General features: G+C 31.9%; 2 protein-coding genes across 2 annotated transcripts; both read right to left on the minus strand.

Annotated features, from left to right (window-relative positions):
- Window positions 1-3,158: 3,158 nt before the first annotated feature.
- On the minus strand, window positions 3,159-5,583 carry LOC105634560 (Heavy metal transport/detoxification superfamily protein). Its single transcript, XM_020679445.3, has 5 exons — window positions 5,332-5,583; window positions 5,077-5,236; window positions 4,722-4,894; window positions 4,338-4,428; window positions 3,159-3,810 (listed from the first exon to the last, which is right to left on the minus strand). The coding sequence occupies exons 1-5, from the start codon at window positions 5,350-5,352 to the stop codon at window positions 3,326-3,328; spliced, it is 930 nt and encodes a 309-aa protein (XP_020535104.2). The 5' UTR covers window positions 5,353-5,583; the 3' UTR covers window positions 3,159-3,325.
- A 6,184-nt stretch (window positions 5,584-11,767) lies between these two features.
- On the minus strand, window positions 11,768-16,216 carry ILL3 (IAA-leucine-resistant (ILR1)-like 3). Its single transcript, XM_012217427.3, has 5 exons — window positions 15,760-16,216; window positions 15,558-15,683; window positions 14,147-14,461; window positions 13,673-13,801; window positions 11,768-12,407 (listed from the first exon to the last, which is right to left on the minus strand). Exons 1-5 carry the CDS (start codon window positions 16,099-16,101, stop codon window positions 12,003-12,005), a joined length of 1,317 nt encoding a protein of 438 aa, XP_012072817.1. The 5' UTR covers window positions 16,102-16,216; the 3' UTR covers window positions 11,768-12,002.
- Window positions 16,217-20,275: the final 4,059 nt, after the last annotated feature.

The raw sequence follows: 20,275 nt of genomic DNA on the forward strand, positions 1-20,275 counted from the left end.
GCTTAATATGGTTGGAATAATTGTGAGCAAGCTTGAAAATTATCATAATTTACTAACTTGTGATAAATTTAGTTGTTTTTTCTAGTCTAGTATGTTTGAGCTTTAATTTTTGACTTAACATAATTCCTATGTTTAACTATTTGTTTCTAAGATTATAAAATCTAATTTTTTGTGAAATATATGATATATAGAAGTATTTTAATCAAAATTTATTTAACCTTAGCATTCCTAGAACAAATTAGAATTTCCTTTGAAACAAAATTTTTAAATGCTTATATTTAGAAAGAGATGATTTAGGCATTCTTTGTTGAACTCCTTATTTAGCCTAGGCCAACTAAATTAAAATGTAACTTTTGCAACCAATTTGAAACCTATATCCAAATTTTATTGTTCACCCTTATTAAGCCTAGCCATTAAACCAACTTAATTTTCTACCCTAAGTGCAATAATGTATAATTGAAGGATTTGATTTCTGTTAAAACATAGCAACAAAAGGGAGAAAAATATCATTAATACTAGCAAGTGAAGCAAGTAGAAAAACAAAGAGAAAGACCCCATAAAAGAAGCAATCAATCAAAAATTCAAGTTTGGGGAATTAAAGCAAGGAAGAAATTATCAAAGTATTATGAAAAGAACTTGCCAAAGTATCTCTAATTTTGAGCTAGTGAAGAACTTTAAGATTAATCTCCCTTTACAAAGAAAATTTTGTTTTCATATAATGAAAATCTTGATATTCTGCATTTTCTGTGCCCTTTGTCTATCTTTTTATCCTTTTTCTTTGTTTAGCTAAAATTATACCCCTAAAACCCCATTACAATTGAAATAAAGACCTTTTGATCCTTTTAAATTGTATGCATTTCGATTGTGGAGAAGGGATGACTAATTTTGCCTATGGGAATGTTGAATTTATATTGTTAAACATATTAATTAAGGGTTAAATAATTTTTTGTGAAAATTCATATTCTACTTATCATAGTTCAATAATTATTGGTGTTGAAAATCTCATTAACTTATGTTTAAATTAAGGAATGTGTTTCATTAAAAATTAAAATTTTGCTAGAATATAATTAGCATGGGAAACACTTGATTTATTCTCATGTTAATGATTTTTTATACTTTTGAAATTGTGAATAATTATCTCCAACCATATTAAGCTAGCTTTGTTAGTTTGTTTAGCTTGTGTTTATCTTTTATTTTTAGTTTTGTTGCTTGAGGACAAGCAATGGTTTAAGTTTGAGGAATTTTAATAGGCGTTATTTTTATAGTATTTTTAATATAGCTTTTATTAGGAATTTTAGTGGTTTTAATTATTTTAATTAGTTTTATTTATGTTTTTGTGTAAAGTATCCTTGAATCATAATCCACTTGATCTTAAAGAAATTTATAGGGTTTTAGCACAGAAAAGAGCAAAATAAAGCAAAACACTCAGGCTCTAGCACGCCCTGACCGTCCACATTAGCACGCCCGTGCTGAACTTAAGGAAAATCAAGAGGAGATTTAGACTCTAGCACGCCAGACCGTGCTATCTGGCACGCCCATGCCTAAGAGGACCTCAGGGTGTGGTTGCTTAAGCACGCCCGTGATGCATTTCATCCTGGAGACTCAGAGCCTAGCACGCCTTAGCCGTGCTATGGGGCACACCCGTGCCACAGATCCTTCTCTGGACGTGTCGCTGAGCACGGTCTGTGCTTAACCATCCTTAGAGCTCAGACTCTGGCACGCCAAGACCGTGCAAAACAGCACGCCCGTGCTACGAATTAGGTGCTGTCTTCAATCAAAAACGCCAGCCAGTTTCTATAACTTACATGGGCCCACCTCAAATATTTTTCTGACATACAAATCAAGATCTAATCCGATTTAGGAAGATGAAAAAGTCCTAACTGAAAAGAAATCCAAAGCCTAAACAGTTTTCTATCTCCAAAAAGATTTCTTATCTAATAGATAAGAATTCTATTTCCTAAACGAAGTCGGATTTTCTCTCAAGAAGTAAAGAGAGGAGCCACTCATTGTAGAGAGATCTCCAGTTTTTGATCATTCTTGTTCTATTGTTTCTTCTTTCTCCCAAAGACTTCAAGTATTCAAGATTTGTACCAAGATTCAAGGAAGCTGTCCATGTTATTTGTTGCCTAGTTTTTATCTCTAAACTCTTAAACTTGTTTTATTCTTTCATTATTTTGATTGATTATGGAATTTTATTCAAGTATTATTGAGTTTTATTTAATTAATATGTCGAACTAAATTCTCATACTAAGGTTTTGATGTAGCTTAATTTTTTTTCCAATTTATAATATTAGATTTGTTTTTCTTTATTCAAAGTATAATTTATTATTAAACTTAATGCTTCTAGGCAGAGTTTTTGATATGAAAAAGGTAATAAATTACATGAGAATAATAACTTGATGCAGAAGCTATATGATTTGACTCATGGGGGGTTTTCATAAGTTAATGACCTTAGGTTATGAATTCACAAAACAAACCACAAAACTTAATAATTTAATTCATGTTTGATTACGCAATTGGAAGATAGGTAATTAGTTTGGATTAAAATAGCTAACGAAACATCGGGAGAGTTTGTTAGTGATTTTAGGGTTGTTTTCCCAACTTGAACAATTAAAATTGATTAACGAACTAATAAAATAAATTGGATAGAGTTAAGCGAAATCAAAACCCCTAGTAGCTTTAAATCCTTGATTTCTTTTCTTCAAATAATGTTGTTTGATTTATTTTTGTTCTCTTTTAATTATTTATTTTAAAATTTTTTACAATAATTCCCCTTTATTGTCGTTTAAATAATAATAGATTAACATAATTTTGGTACTTGGTATATAATCCCTATGGAAACGATATTCTACTCATTCCATATTACTTATTGCGATTTTTGTACACTTGCAAAAAATTACTGTCATTTATATTGTTCGCGACTCAGGGAAAGTGATAACAGATATTTTGGCTGGGGTTTTATTTATGTATGACGAGATTTTGCTACTAACATTTTCAAGCTAAAACTTAGATATGTGAGGATACACTTGGCCTGAATTGCTTGGATTTATTAAATTTTTCCAAATTTTTAATAAAAAAATTAATTATTTTTGCTGATAAAAATAAACCATTCATTTGATTCATTAATTTCATTTAATTTTAATATGCGGAACATAAAATACAGAATGACGATTTTAATTGATTATTAGTAATTAATGGGTTTAGAGCTAAAACAATTCCCATTCTTCACTCACCTTCCACTGATCGAGCTTCTCTAAAATTCTCATCAGAGTGGAAATATATGCATGCAATTACATTTAATATATATATTTATTAATTATTACAATCATGAAATTGAACATGCATTGGGATTCTCATCGCTAAAAAGCTGAGGCGGTGGGATTCGCTCAATCACATAAAGAGGTTGATAATAATACATCATCCTCTTCATATTCTCTTCATCAATGGCAGATATGATTTCACTATTAGCTTCTTCCTTTTTGGCTTCTTCTTCTTTATTCTCAGTATTATTATTTTGTGGGTCTTTGTTTTCTTCTCCTTTCTTATCATTGGATTCTGGAGCTTCTGGGGGTTTTTGCTCTTCTTTTTTCTCTGTATTTTCTTCTTTTTTCTCTTCTGCTGGTTTTGCTTCTTCAGGAGCAGCAGCTGGTTTCTCTTCTTCTTTCTTTTCTGGTTCAGGTTCTGGTTGTGGAACTAACTTTGCTTGCTTTTTTGTGCGTCTATAAACATAATCAACTAGCTTTTCTGGGTCCATTGTTCCTGTGACTGTTACTTTCCCTGTGCTTAACTCCGTTGTAGCTGTTTGCACTCCTGTAATTTATACATTCAAATTTGTCAAAATTAACAGAGACAAAACTTTTACATCAATATAAAGTAGACAACAAGTCCTGAGTTTCAACCACGTGACATGTTACGTTGATAGATTAGATTTGCCTAGATCCGGTTCATATACAATATTATAGGCATTGCACATTAGGTTTGAAAAGTGACATTGGAAAGTTGATTTTTTTTTTTTTTTTGTCAACTTCGTAGTAGTTTTGCTCTTTGATTTTCCTTTTCATTAGGGTAAGAAAGACCCTTCAGAATATGAATTCTCCATGGTCAAGTTCTCTATTTATGGAAGAGCTAGATCAGAGAGATCCAGTGATGCCTCTATCTAACTGCCATGTATTACATCAAGCATGGCCCACCATCAGCAGGTAGGTGGGGACAATATCTGGGTGGGAACCATTCACCCACCCAAGAAAATTGCATTCCTATGTCACCTTTCTTTCAGTTGGTCACTCACAATCAACTTGTTGAGTTGGTAATTCTAATTTTATATTATATAATATTACCTCTCATTTTGAGTATCTTTCTTTTAAGTTGCTCAGCACAGGCCTCACAGTGCATGTTGACGTTAAGCTCCACAGTTGTTGATTCACTAACCTGGAAATAGCATTAAAAAAAGAAAATGTAACACCTTTAACTAATATTAGGATAAACAATACTTTTTCATTAATGCATTAGATTTTGATATATAATATATTAAATCAAAAAGAGAACGGATTCCGATACCATATTAAAATTTAAGACCGACTTCAAAACATAATTAGTATCCAAATTAGATAAACTAATAAACTATAAGAAACTTAAAATAGAGAGATTTCTTAAATAATGTTTTCGAAAAAGCCAATTAAATGATTAATTGAAAAATAAATAAAAGGTTGGTAGGTTGAGACCTGTGATTTGACAAGTTGAGGCATTGGTTCACCCTCAGCTTCAGGCAATGGAGACAAAACTTTAGCTCTTCTTTTAGTTTTCTTGGTGATTCTGTTGCAAACAGCTTGAGGTTCTATTATTCCTTTTATAGTAACTTGGTTTTGAGCCATATCTATCACTACTCCCTCCACACCTGTTCACATTAATAAATACATATCTACTTAAATATCATCCTGACCTGAGTACGAAGACAAAAAGTACTATAATTTCTTTTTATTTTATATAAAAATTACTAATAGATGAAAATTTGTAATCTTTTTGAAGAAAACCTCAAGTTTTTACTTATAAATATTTCAAACAAGAAAAGAAGGAGACCTCTAATTTTCATGATAGACTTCTCAATCTTTTTAGCACATCCCACACAATGCAAGTCCACAAACAAGACAAAGGGAGACGGTGGTTTTGGCTCTTCTTTCTTCTCTTCTTTCTTCTCTTCAGCCTTTTCCTCTGGTTTGGCTTCTGGCTTGGCCTCTGCCTGCAAAGAACCCATTCATTAAATCAAAACACGTTCGCCTCAAAAACCTTACAGAACAAACAAAAAATAAGCTTGAAAGAAGTTAAAAATCTCACTTGTTTAGCTTCTTCACCCATTCTTTTTGCAGTAAACTTGTTGATGGAAAGGAAAGGAATGTAATATACAAGTATTATACGTACTGAAAGAGAAAGAGGAGAGATGAGAGTATATATGTAGGAATTGAAAAGTATTATAATAATGGATGGACGGTGGGGTTAATATATCGCAGAAAGCAGAAGAGTGTGATTCCAATGCACATGGAATGCCACTTAGGAATTAATTTGTTTAAAATGTTGAAGGCTGAGAAGAGGGTAAAGGAAAAGGGGGAGAAAATAGAGGAGCAGAATGACAGATTTATAATGCAAGAGTGAGAGAGGGGAGATGAATTGGTGAAGCAAAGAGAAAGCAAAAAAGAGAGAGATGAAAAAGAAGGGCTTTGAAAAGGATAATACTTCCATTTGCCACCGACTGGGGTGGGGTGTGGATTTTTTCGATCACAATGTGGCTGATGTGTCAGTATGGCCAATCATCTAGCTATGTTATATTTTCTTCCTTCCTTTGCAAAGGAGAAATTTAAAAAAAAAAAAAAAAAATTGTTTAGACTCAGGTTGATAGGTCCGTTAATAGATTAAACCAATAAAAATAGAGATTTTTACCTGTTGGTTGTAGCTCAATTGGCAAAGCACGCTAGTGTGGGAAGAGCTCTTGTGTTTCATCCCAATTAAATGCATCAACTGGAAGGAGCGATAAGCCTTTAACCGTTACTAAGGTTCAAGCCGGATTAGACGGTTCCTGATAATAGAGTCCAGATATCGGCTGCTTACATAAAAAAAATTGAAATTTTTAAATTTTATTTTTATTTTATTTTTTTCTTGAATGATCAGAAATATCTCGTTTCAACAAAAAAATTCATATTTTCATTGATTTGATATATTGACGAGGCGTGTACCTAGTCTACATAAATCTATTCCATTTTTTCTATGAAATAAACGGTTTGAAACAAATTAAGGGAAAAATATATCCTTATTAAAAAAATAAGACAATATTAAAGAAAAATATTCATTACTAAATAAAATCTCTTAATTAAAGAAAAATAAATTTATAAACTTATATATTTAATTTGAAATAGATTTTATTATTTTCTTTCTTTTATTTTTTTTCTTAAATGTTTTCTTCCTCTCATTTCTAATTAAATAAAACCTAAAGGTTTTTTACAAGCGTTTCATCGAACATATTTCAAACTCTATTCACTATTATAAACGTTGCGCTAACAAACACTATAAATAACAAAAAAAAATAAAAAAACATAAAATTTGTTACAGAACATGGCCTAATAATGAAGACGTAAAACATTAATTTCTTTCTTTCATTATTTTAGGATAATATTTCATTTATCAACACTTCAGTAATCTATTTTAGGACAAAATGTAGTTTAGGAGAAGATGATATTACAAGTTTGTTTGTTATACATTATACTAAATTTATTTCTTCAATGAAAAAAGTATCATCTAAAAATATATTAGACTAAGAATAATTCAATTGAATTCTTATTTTTACAAAAACTCAAAAAAATCATAATATATATTCTACATTAAAAAATCAAATCATGATAATTAAATCAATCATTCGAGTTAAAGTGAATATCAATTTTATGAATATTTTTTACTAAATTTAACTATGAATTCAACTATTATAGATTGAAATTTTATTTTTTATGATTTATTATAAAAAAAAATATATCCCTGGTTAGAAAAATGAAATGAACATTTGTTAGTTATTTAGGCTGTAGTAGTTAAGATGGCTAAGCAAAAGTATTTTTCCCATTTTCATGAAAAGGTAGGGATGCAAAAAAATATTATATGTTTTTGCGTGTAAAGATTCATGAAAAGGGAAGTTCTTATCACATGGGCTGCCTCTTTTTTTTTTTTTTTTTTTTTTTTTTTTTTTTTTTTTTTTTTCTGTATCTTTCTAGCATTGTTTGCTCCAAATGTTCAACAGCTCTACTTATTTAAAAAGGCTTTTTTTTTTTTTTGTCATTATTTGGAATAAATGAATTTTGTAAAAGTTTATGCAATTTGTTTATAAATTGAATTTTTTGTATTTGGTATAAAAAAATAAAGAATTCAATTCTATGGATTTAAATATAACTAAATTAAATTCTATAAAAAAAAAATTGAATTTCCAAATGAATTTCACAAACTTAAGTAAACTTAAAATTTTATTCAAAATATAAAAAATTCACTTACAAATAAATTCTATTTGGAAATCAATATTGAGTTCATTTATACCAAATGGAGCATTAATTTTCTGCACGTGAATATATTGGGTAAAACTATAGTAGAGAAACGCAACATTCTACATCGATATGGAAATTAATATATATTTTCAGATTTTAATCATTTATTAACAAATCCTTAGATTAAATTTTGAGCAATGAACTTATTAAGGCCTAAACAAGTAATGGGACAAATGTTTACCCTAAACATGATATTTCACTTCCTTGCCAAACTACAACAATAGAATAGTTTTTTTTTTTTTTTTTTTTGGTCTCTTCTACCATAAAATCAAAACCAAACAGCCATTTGAAGAAATATGAAGAACTCTCTTATCTCCTAAGGTTTGGCAACTAAAGGTTGAAAAAGGAAACTTTGAACTAAAAGATGGATTTTTATTTTATTTTTTATACCAATATTGAAAGAGGAGACCAACTTACCTTAGTAACATGTGTAAATGAGTCAGCATGGGACACCAACACAAAATCCCACATAAAGCTTTGGTCTAGAGATCTCAACCACTTAAAAATTTCTCTTTAATCACAATTTAAATTAAATGAAATTCTACCACCAACCAACACAAAACTTACATTTGATGCAAAGTTTGAAGTCCAGCCAAAAAGAAGGGAAAGCCATGAAGAATTTAGTTTGACCTTTTTTCATTATTTTATTTATTAATAATCCTACTTTTCCTCTCCATAATGAAGAGGGAGATTACGTGGGTGAGAATTATTTATGCTTTAAAAAGGAATTAAGAGATTCTAATCAAGGAAGATTGTTTGTTCCATCTATTATTTGGATGGGCGGTTCATACAATCTTTGATGATTGCTTTGCTTAGCTAATTAATCAATCAAGCCATTACTTTATTTATATATATATATACAATTTGGTGTCACATGTAATTTGGTTTTGTGCAATGTGGAATAATTGTCTTAGTCTAATGATTAAATTAGGAAATGTGATCAAAATTTACCAAATCAGTGAAAATTGAATAAATACAAGTTTTTTAAGATAACGATTCAACCAAACTGATTAATGTACAAAGTTGAATTGAGTCAAATGGAATTAATTGGGTTGGATTTATTTTTTGGTTTTTGAATCATTTTTAGATTTAATTCCACTTGATTCCTAATTTTTTATTTTACCAAATGAAAATTTTGGTTTTTTTTCATGCATATTTAATCAATCAAGCCATTGTGTGTGTGTGTGTGTGTGTGTGTGTGTGTGTGTGTGTGTGTGTGTGTGTGTATATATATATATATATATATATATATATATATATATATATATATATATATATATATATATATATATATAAAAGTTGGTGTTGTGCAATATAGAATTAATGCTTCAAAGCATCTCAAATATTAATGTGGATTATGGCTGATGTACCATATATAACAGAAGGTATGAATGCTGATTTAGTTGAATCTTAAAAATCTCTCTCCAATTTACTACTTTCATATCCTCTTCCATCCTCTTTTTTCTTTTCTCTCTTGGGCCTACAATTCTCTAAAGAGCAAACGGTCACATTGTCTAATAGACTTTCTAGAAATAGACAATGTGATAGATAATATCTATTTATTTTTTTAACACCTCAGTTTGACATACCAAATAGACATTAGTATTGCAAAGCATTTTTTAAAATATAAGAGCAATTCACTTTAGCATCGACAATGCTCTTAGTCTAAGGATTAAATTAGGGAATGTAAACTCTTGATTTTGTCAAAACATACCAATCAGTAAAAACCAAATAAAATGTGGTTTTTTAAGATAAAGATGAAACCAAAGTGATTATTGTAAAAAATTGAACTGAATCAAATTGAATTAATTGATTTCAATTTATTTTTAGTATTTGATGCTTTTTTAGATTTAATTCTGCTCGGTTTTTAATTTTGAATTTTACATAATGAAAATTTTGGTTTTTTTTATTAAAACTGAAATAGTGCTGAAAATTTGAAAAAAAAATCAAATGAATTTGAATCAAATCGATGACTTAAAATCTAATTCATCACAAACCTAATTTTGTTGTCAACCCTTTATCTAATCAAGCATTACAAGGGAATAGAAATCTTCAAGTTGTTTTACAACCTTCACATTATGTGTCTCTTTTAGCCTTCAAGTTGTCTCTTTTGTTGTCACCCTTCTCTTGATGTCGAAAAAATAAAAAAAGAGAATTATTACTATTTTATAATCTATGCTTATGATTTAAATCCTAAAATATAAAATGGATAAAAAAGTTACTTCTCCACTAAGTTAACATTTCAATGATTTTTATTATAAAAGCAGCTTTTTAGTTTAATCCAATTACGCCGAGTACCTCATCTTTCAAAATGTCACAATTCTTGAACTCAAAAGCAGCACTTCTACAAATTAATTAAGATAGCTAGGCTACATTGTCTTGCTTTATAGTTTATATCAATTATTGTTGCCCAAATAGCTTTTTATTGATTTCATTTAATAGATTAGTAGAGCTCCCACTTGAGTTTGTATTTGTAAATAAATTGGTTTAAGTTTAACCATATCTTTAACAAGTTGAGTTCGAGCTTAATAAAGCTCAGTCCCGTTTGAATCATTTACAACTCTAAATTTAAAAAAGACGAAAATGAATAGTTTCTCTATTTTTACTTAAATATTTCTTAGAGTTTCAATAAGCTTAAATTGGAGGGAGAGCCTAAATTGTCCCTTGAACTTTGAGGAGAAATTCAATTGAGTCCCCACATCTTTATTTTTTATTAAAAAAAAAAATTGATCCATGAATTATAATAAAATTAGTACATGAGGACTTCTATTTTTAAAAACTGACTATAAAGTCTCTAAATTATGATTTCATTAACACTTTGATCCTTTCATTCTAAGTAGAGAGACTACCGTATTAATAGAAACAATAAGTTAAGAATCTCATAGTTAGTTTGACTATAATTTTAGAAACTGATTTCTCAATCAATTGACAGTCAACCGAGGCTATTTTGGATAGAAGGAACTAAAATACTAATGGAATCATAGGTTGTAGACCACATAGTTTTTGAAAACAATGGTCCTAATGTGTTAATTTGACTATAATTTAGGAATCTTCTTAATTTATCCTTTTTCTATTTTATAAACGTTTCTATGTCTCTTAATAGCACTGAATTTATCTTTGTTTAGTCTAACTCACATTTATTTATTACTAAAGTAGTCCGAACAGTTTAGAGCATCTCCAATGCTAATGTGTATTGTGGCCGATATCTCATAGAATAAAATGTGTGAATGATAATGTCACTTAATGTCTATTTATAGAAGTTGAATTTTAAAAATTTACCTCCAATGCACTAGTTCTGAATCATCTATCATCATCTTTTTTATTTCCTTCTTCGGGCTCACAATTCAATATAAAACAATCATTACAGAGCAATAAATGCCCATATTATCAAACAGACCTCTAGAAATAGGCTTAATATATTGTTTCACCCTCAATTTTAAATTTTATTGTAATTTCATTCTGATTTGACCTTTATATCACTTTCACCCTGAACTTTAACATTTTGTTGCACATTCACTCCCATTTGACCTTTATACCAATTTCACCTTGAATCTTAACATTTTATTGCAAAAGCACCCTAAATCATAATGAAGATGTAAATTGTAATAAAAAAAGATTCACTCTTGATCGTGAGCTTAGATTAACTTAATATATTAAGTTAATCCAAACTCAAGGACAAGAATGAACCTATTTTTTATTTACAATTTAAATCCTAATTATAATTTAGGGTGTTATTGCAACAAAATGTCAAAGTTTAGGGTGAAATTAATATAAAAGTCAAATTGAGTGAAATTGCAACAAAGGTTAAAGTTCAGGGTAAAATTGACATAAAAGTCAAATTAGAGTGAAATTGCAGCAAAATCTAGAGTTGAGGGTGAAACAATATATTAAGCTCTAGAAATAGAAGGTGTGATATACAATATCTATTTATTTTTTTTGACATCTCAGCTTGACATATCAAATAGGCATTGGCATTAGAAAATATTAGTGAAAATTTACATTTCAGATACCAAATTAACTGTAATTGAATTATAAGGCAATTTATGTTTCCCTCCTATTTCTGGAATTGAAGCAGCATAAAAGTTCTAGGCACACCACAAGTTTAGTTGTTTCGTTTGATGAAATATGAGATTTGCTTGACAAAGTAACAGGCACAACTAAATGACCCAAGTCTATGATAAATAACAACGATAAGGTTTTTCCAAGAAAATTTAGTGATGATTTGAAACTTTTGACATCAATTGCACATTTTTACTAACTTCAATCCTGACAAATATTTCACTATACAAATGAAATAACACAAACCCTTTTCTGTTTATCTTTTACACATAACATTTTTCAAGTCTTTGCTTCTTGTGTCATTACATGGAATTCGAACTCCTGATATCCTGCAGCATGCACTTGACTAATGTCCGACCGCTGCTAGCTTAATCATACCTCGTTGTCGCCTTCAATTCCTTGCTGTACAACAGAATCCAAATCACCTAGATAAGTCTCTGCTAGGGCAGCATATAGTGCTGCTCCAACCGGAAGTGCATCCTCATCGAGAAAGAAGTGAGGGGAGTGTGGGGAGTGAATTGAGCCTAGTTTTTCATTTCTAATTCCGACACTGAACATGACTCCAGGAATCATTTCTTGATAGAAAGCAAAGTCCTCACCGGCCATCACCCTCTCACCTAGCTTTACATTCTCAGCACCAAGAAGAAGACTGCCAATCCTCTGAACATGCAAATTCAACTTTTCATCATTCACAGTAGCAGGATACGATGGGTATTCTTCTTCTTTCGTGTCAATGTATGCATTACATCTGTGCACAGCTGCCTGGCCTTCAATAACCTATCATGAGTTCCAATAGAATTAGGAACTTCACTAAAAACAATTGCTCTTTCTCCTCTCTTCTTTCTTAACCTAAAAGATGAAAACTTCTCCCTAATACAGGTTGCTAAGTAACTATGAGAAATAAATCCAGCCTTTTTCTTCTTGCTTTGGCGTATGCAGAGAAAGTCAAAGCCTTAATTCCTAATTCGAAAATAGTTATTTTTTGTCATGGAATTCGTTATTGGAATTTCCTATATTGAAGAACAAAGATGATGGATGTGGATTATGATTGAAGTGCACAACACTATATTTTGTACGGTTCTAATTATACATGTATGCTTGGCAAATGAGGTGATGCTCGTGAACAAGAGACAATGGTTTCTTGATCATGGCAGAGAAAATGCTATAAGATCTTGGGGAAAGACATGAGTTGAAAGGGCACTTTTGCCGACTGAATTATTGGACGGTTGATTATCATTTTTTATTACTTAAGTTCACCAACGGAAAATCAAGCAAATCCCAACAGAAGGATCATCTAATGTGACAAAGATATAATAGTTATATAATATAGAATTAGATTTTGAAAACCGAGATTCTAGTTTGTGTATTTGCCTATAATTTAGGGACTTCCTAAATGAAAAATGAATATGAAAACTTGATTTAGCTTGAACAAGAAATGCATGCTAAAAAGATCTCAATTCAAATACAACCACATGCATTTATAAAAAGTGTGTTTTCATCCTAAAGAAATTCAAATGTTTATTCATACAATTTCCACTAACTCCTTGTTTGGTATAAATGAATTTGAAACAAGGAATCCATTACAAATGATAGAATGTAGTTTAGTTATATTGAATTCCATAAAATTAAATTCATGAGGTAAAATGAATATTTCTGTTCATACTAAATATAAAAGCATAGAATTCTAAATGAATCCACAAAATTGTATGGAATTCTTGGTCACACAATCATATATTTGGATTTCAAATTCTTTATCAAATGAAACCTCAGGTTCAAGACAGTGAAGCTGACAATCTAGCACCCCCCTTCCTCCTCTTCCCCTTAATCTTTCAAATACAATCATTTCTCAAATTATAAGCAGGATCCATTCCCATATCTTAAGCATGCAACTCCGTTTGTTTCTTATAGACAGCAATGAATTGACTTGAAAAAAGTGAAACATATGAGGAATTGCATCCAAAAAAGGCATGCTTGGAAGATTTGAAACACAGAATGATTTCTTCCATTAAATCCAAATTGAAAAAAACATTTACAGCATTTACCTCTTTCATCCTCCGCTGGAGTCGGTGCAAGCCCTCGGTTGTCAGACTCCTCAAAGTGCCCCCAAATTGAACATATGGTGGAATTACATTCAGGGCAGTCCCACCTCTGACGTACGTAACAGAGAGCACCTACAGCCAGAAATAAAGTGCCTGTATTAACAGAGAATATGGATGCTTATGTTCCCATATAAACAGCTAGAAAATGCCAAAAATAGGAAACATAAATGCGGGGTAGCAGATTTTCCTAGATAAGTTAGCAAAAGTGGCAAATGTAAGCTTTGGTTGCTTTGGTCTAGGATTAAATGAGAGTTGGATGAACCCAGAAAAGAAAGGATCAAAAAGTAAAACTGGTTGAGGCTATACTGCAAGCATAATAAAGTATCTGCATAGGTTCCATCAAAGTCAGTGAGGGTTCTGGTAATTAGATACTCTCATCTGAGTGGCTACTATAATAAATTCATGACTGAGATGTACTTCACTGTATAGAGGATCAGCTTCTCTTGAGATGAGCTGTTGCAGTGCCAGAATTGCAAATGATACAGCAAGTACTGGATCAACATTATTATGAGGCTCTGCAGCATGGCCACCTTTGCCTTCAATTTTAGCTTCAAAAATAGACACAGCAGCTAGGAGTGGCCCTGGCAAGGATGAAATCTTTCCAGTGGGCAATTGTGTGCTAATGTGCATGGAAAATATTGCTTCAGCATTACCCAGTGCACCTTCTTTTATCATATGAGATGCACCAGCACCTCCCTCCTCAGCTGGTTGGAAAAGAAGTCGCACAGTTCCCTTAAAAATCAAATTAAAAAAAAAAAAAGCATTCAATTTATTTGAGCAAGAAGACTGAATTAACTAAATATTAAAGGGAGACAGAAGGGTCTTCTTTGTGCTTTCTGAATAGCAGTGCTTATTAATTAATTACAATCATCCAAAATGAAGTTGACAAGCACAAAAGGTGTAAACAAAAAAAAAAGAGAAATAGAGAGCAGCATAGGTAAAGAGTAAATCCTGCAAAGAAGAAATTTCTTATTTCTTATGACATGAAGAAAACCAAGGAATCATGTCTCACTTAAACAAAAGATAAAGCAGAACAAAGGAACATAATTCGTGTTGCATTCCCATACAATCTGTTGTTTCAAGGTTCAAGTGATTGCAGATTATATAACTACTAAATTATAGTCTTACATGTCAATATATTTTATTGTTTAGGAGGAACAATGATTAATTGTGTTTTAGTACAAGTAGCTATGGCATTTTCTAAGACTTTTTACTAAAAGAAAAAAGTATTCTACAATATTCATAGAATTAAGGGAACTTTTTCGCTTAGACAAAATGATTAAGGAGTATCCAGAAAACATCAACAAAAACTTTCGCATTGGCTTCTGCAAGTTGAAATTAAATGGGTTCCCTCCCTTTCTGCATTCATGATGTTCTGGTCACCAAAATATTGCCCATTACACCCTTCCACATCTAACTCAATTGGCACCAAAACTTTTAGTTACTTTTTCGATCAATCAGCTACCTAACATAACAGAATCTAAAAACTGTTAAACATAAATCAGAAAGGCAAAAAACCTCCCAACAAGAGCATCAAATCAATCAATTACTTGGGCATGGAATTCATTCACAAGATCAAAATGTCATGTTTGCAAAAAAAAAAATTCATTTACAATTCTACATTTAATTGGTAAAGCTTGAACCATGCTAAAATTGACAGAATTCTAAATACAAGAAAGTAAAGCTACAAATTTAAAACAAATTTAATAGTTAATCAAACAAAAAAAATTAATGAACAAATGATTTTTTGTTTAAGGAAATTCATTTGCGCATAAAATGAATTCTACATTTATTTAGTGGAAACACTATCATAACAAAATTAACTGACCTTAAGTTTATGTTTACGCTGATTAAGCAACCTGGCAGCACCGAGGAGCATTGTGGTGTGAGCATCGTGTCCACAAGCATGCATTTTACCATCAATTTTGCTTTTATGCTCCCACTCAACCAGTTCCTACATATCATCATAAAAGCAACCATAAGGCATATCAAAAATTTAAAAAAAAAAAAAAGAACAAACAGGCGATTACTTGCAAGGGAAGAGCATCCATGTCGGCCCGGAGAGCAACGGCAGGACGAGAACCATAGCCAATTTTGGCGACAACGCCAGTTTTAGCAACTGGATATTCATAAGGGATTCCAAGTCTGTCGAGTTCACTGCGAATAAGAGCACTAGTGTTGTGTTCTTCAAACCTGAGTTCTGGGTTTTGATGGATTTGTCTTCTGATAGACACTAACCAATCTTTATCTTGTTGTGCTGAACTTAAAATTTGCTGCAGATAACTACGATCATAACTGGAATCAATTCCATCAAGGAAAATAAGCAAGGGAAGCCAATTGCTCAAAATTTTGGCTAACAAAGGATTGCCCATCTTAATCTATCACTCCTATTTTGCAGATTTTGACATTAGTCAACAAGACGCAAGAAGAGTTGGACGAGTTTCTATTACTGGGAATAGGGAACTTTAGAATTGTCCGAAATTGCTAATTTAATTTTAATCGATGATATTAACTTTCTAATTAAATTTAAATTTAAATTTTATTAAATCGAAAGAAAAATCATATTATATTGTAAATCAGCACTTAACCTATAAAAAAAAACTACGAGATTTGGAGTTGGTTGTAAAAACATTTTAATCTGACCTTCGTTTCTTGGAACCCTCCAATTTAAAAACTTTGTAATATTATCATCCTAAAATCAAAATTAACTAGGGTTTTGAATAAAAAATTATTAAAATGGGTATCATCAAATTAGGTTGAGTTAAATTTACCTAAGCTCCTTGTACAATACTAAAACGCAGCGATTTAATAAAAAAAAAATCCTTAATGCATAGAAACAAAAAGCACGATGCGCCTAAACTTGAAGAAGAGAACTAAAGAGAGCTCCCTTTGCAAAGACAAACATGACTACTGAAGAAGAGAGTGAGTCAAAGAGCCATTGGATCTCATTCGATTGAGCCTGAATGAGAGCATTTACATAATGAAGCTCCAATCAAAGCGTGAGCTACGAGGCAAACTATATGTATGTGTAACTGTATCTATTTAAGGTTTTTTTTTTTTTTTTGAATTTCTGTCCAAATAGGGGTGACTTGTCTCACTATTCTGTGGTGTTAGCTTAGGGTTTTTGTTCCTGGTTTTAGGCCTTTATATAATGTCTAATTTGGTTTTGGGTATGGTTATGAATCAGGTCCTCCATTTTGTTCGACTTTCAGAATGGAGTTTTTACTATTGCTTGTGTAAATTTGATATTGGATACACTATGTATCTACAAGGGGAGAGATGAAATAGGGGTTAACCTAATTCAAAACGGTAAGTTTTGATTAAAACTATTCATTTTGATATTGTGCAAGGAGCTTGGGTTAATTTAACCCAACCTTGTTTAGTGGAACCCATTTTAATATTTTTTTTATTCAAAACCTTAGTTAATTTTGATTTTAGGGTGATAAAATTACAAAGTTTTTATATTGGGATGCCTGGAGGACGAAGATCAAATTAGGGTGTTTTGGCAACAACTCGCAAATCTTGGGATTTTTTTTGTAGATTAAGCCCTAAATCAGATATATATTAAATATGGTAAGAATAAATTATGTTTTAAGGATTTTAATTTTATTGGTTGAAATAATAAAGAAAGTATATTTTAAATATGATAAGAATATAATATCTTTAAAGAGTTTTATTTTATTGATTGAAAAATAAAAATAAAAATAAAAATAAAAATAATTTAATTTTGGATTGATTATATTAATTTCTTATTTAAATCTAAATTCTATTTGAAAAAAAAGTAAAAAGTCAAACTAAATATTAAATAACGTATATGGTACCAACGAGTGTTGGGATGAGTGATTCAACACTCTTCTTCTTTAAGTGAGGTCGATGGTTAAATCATCATGGATGGGGAAAATATTTGTTGGAAGCACTTTACTCCATATTGGGCCGACCCGGTGCGAGGGTGGCTCTGACTACTCCTGGCTCACGTTGTTATTGCTTCGACTATTCCTATCCCACATCCTTAGAAACGAAAAACAGGTTCCTTTTTTATTTCTTTAACACAGTCGACTTTGAGAGAGGTGTCACCATAACAGACCTTGGTGCAAAGAGGTTCCTTTTTTATTTCTTCAACACATCGACTTTGTGAGAGCAACAGAGGGTGCCCCTTGGACTTTTAATCGTTACCAACTGATCTAGAGTCCAATTGGCAATGATGACGATCCTATGCAAATTCCTTTGCTATTGACGAAGTTTTGGGTACAGGTGCACAATTTGCCAATAGGTTATATGTCATGGCTAGGGCATTAGGCAACTTTATGGGTGTGTTTTTACACTATGATGCTAAGGACCTTTTAGTGGGTTGACCCGATGCGAGGGTGGCTCTGACTACTCATGGCCCACGTCTTTATCGCTCTGACTATTCTTAGCCCACATCCTTACGAGTTTTGCATGGCGGGAATGTTTCTCATGTGTAGCGTTATTAATTTTCAATCAATGAAAAACACCTTTGCTGATCCATGTTATCCCTTGGGAGGTGTCACCATATCAAGCCTTGGTGTAAAGAGGTTCCTTTTTTTTTTTTCTTTAACGCAGTCAACTTTGGGAGAGCAACGGAGGGTGCCCCTTGGACTATTAACCGTCACCAACTAATCTAGAGTTCGGTTGGCATTGATGATAATCCTATTCAAATTCCATTGCTATCAGCAAGTTTTGGGTACAGGTACACGATTTGCCAATAGATTATATGTCTGAAACTATGGCTAGGGCATTAGGCAACTTTGTGGGTGTGTTTTACACTAGGACGCCAGGGACCTCTCTCTAATTACTAACAGTTTTATGAGGATAAGAGTAAAACATGATATACGTCGACCTTTAAGGAGGCACAAGAAAATTGTTGATTCAAAGGGACTGTTATTTTATGTTCTTTTTGCTATGAATGGTTGTAGATATTCTGTTTTCTATGAGGCTTGGGCACACGAATTCCTTTTGTGATCTTTGGCTTCATAGGAAAAAGGAAGAGTTGGTGGCAGCTTAGGACGACTAGATTAGGGTTCCCGCTAGAAGGGATGCATAGGTGCAAAGTCAATGGCTCTGTGATTGTGGGAAGAACACTGGACTTGAGAATGTGTCTTTGGATAAGGGATTTGTTGGACGGTCAATAGCTCCACTAAAATCTCAAGATTTTAGACTATCCTTTTATGGCAAGCAATCAAATAATGAGATCGACTTGGCTCACAATAAATTTATGGAGACAGATAGGCTAGCATTGGGCTTAGAATCTCATTTGGGCTTAGAAGAGGATATTGACTTGCCAAAAGATGCAAAAAATTCCATTCTACTATCGTTTCTTCCTTCAATGATTCATCGATCAGTATATAAGCTACAACTTCGATGTCAACTACCAAGATAACGGTTGATCTCAAACGACGGGATAGTCGAAGCCATGAAAACCTTCAGTTGGAACTGTCAAGGGCTTGGCAACCCTCAAACAGTTAGTGCACTCATAGATTTTGCTTTGAGTTTTAAGCTAAATGTGATCTTTTTTATGGAAACATTGGTCCATGGTGTTTGTATGGAGGAGATAAAAAGGAATCTGAATTTCGATAAGTGTTTTTCTATGGATTGTGTAGGTAGGAGTGATAGACTAGCTTTCTTGTGGAATAATGCTATCCAACTTTCGGTAACCGGATATTAGAACTGTGCTGATGTGACAATTTTAGTTCATAATGTGTTATGGAGGCTAACCGATTACTGTGGAATACTAGATAGGAATAGGAGACATCTAACATGGAATTTAATTAGAGCTTTGGCGACTAAAGATAACAAACCATGGTTGTGTGTCGGGGATTATAACAACCTGATTTCTAATGAGGAAAAGCTTGGCAGCAATCCTTATCTGAGCTTTCTCCTTACTGGCTTTAGAGAAGCTATTAACGATTTTAGTCTTTGTGATTTATCGTCTCAATGTTATAAATACATGTGGAGCTATCAACGGAACAACCATATTGTTACCCGAAAGTGACTGGACAGGGGTATGTCAAACTCGGAGTGGGCTTTGCTATTTCAAAATGCTATGGTTAAATTTATTTTTAACCTAATTTTCAATCATGATACGTTACTTTTAGAACAGGGGGTCAAGTGGTGGATAGGAGACGGTGAGAGTATTAATGTCCTCAAGGATCCTTGGATCCTGGAGTATACCCCTACAATGTGGAGGATGATGGAGGGTTTATTAGTCTATAAGAGTTAAGGAGTTATGTTTGGAAGGGGTGATGAGATGGGATATAGGAAAAATTATCTCTTTTTTGTGCTAGAGATGTGACAGCTATTATTGGGATCCCTTTATGTGTGGTGGCTAGGAGAGATCAAATTTGTTGGCATTTTTAGAAAAAAGGTGTTTATAGCATTAAGTTTAGATATTGGAATGCTCTTAAGTTTCTGGGAAAGAGTAATATGAGGGTAGATGGGGTCCCGTGGAATAGGATTTAGAAGTTAGAAGTCCCACCAAAGATCAAGGATTTCATGTGGAGAAGCCTAAGAGATATTCTCCTTACTAAA

This window comes from Jatropha curcas, chromosome 5 (genome assembly GCF_041381405.1).
Source record: "Jatropha curcas cultivar XTBG-Jc1 chromosome 5, XTBG_Jcur_1.0, whole genome shotgun sequence".
Lineage (NCBI taxonomy): Eukaryota > Viridiplantae > Streptophyta > Magnoliopsida > Malpighiales > Euphorbiaceae > Jatropha > Jatropha curcas.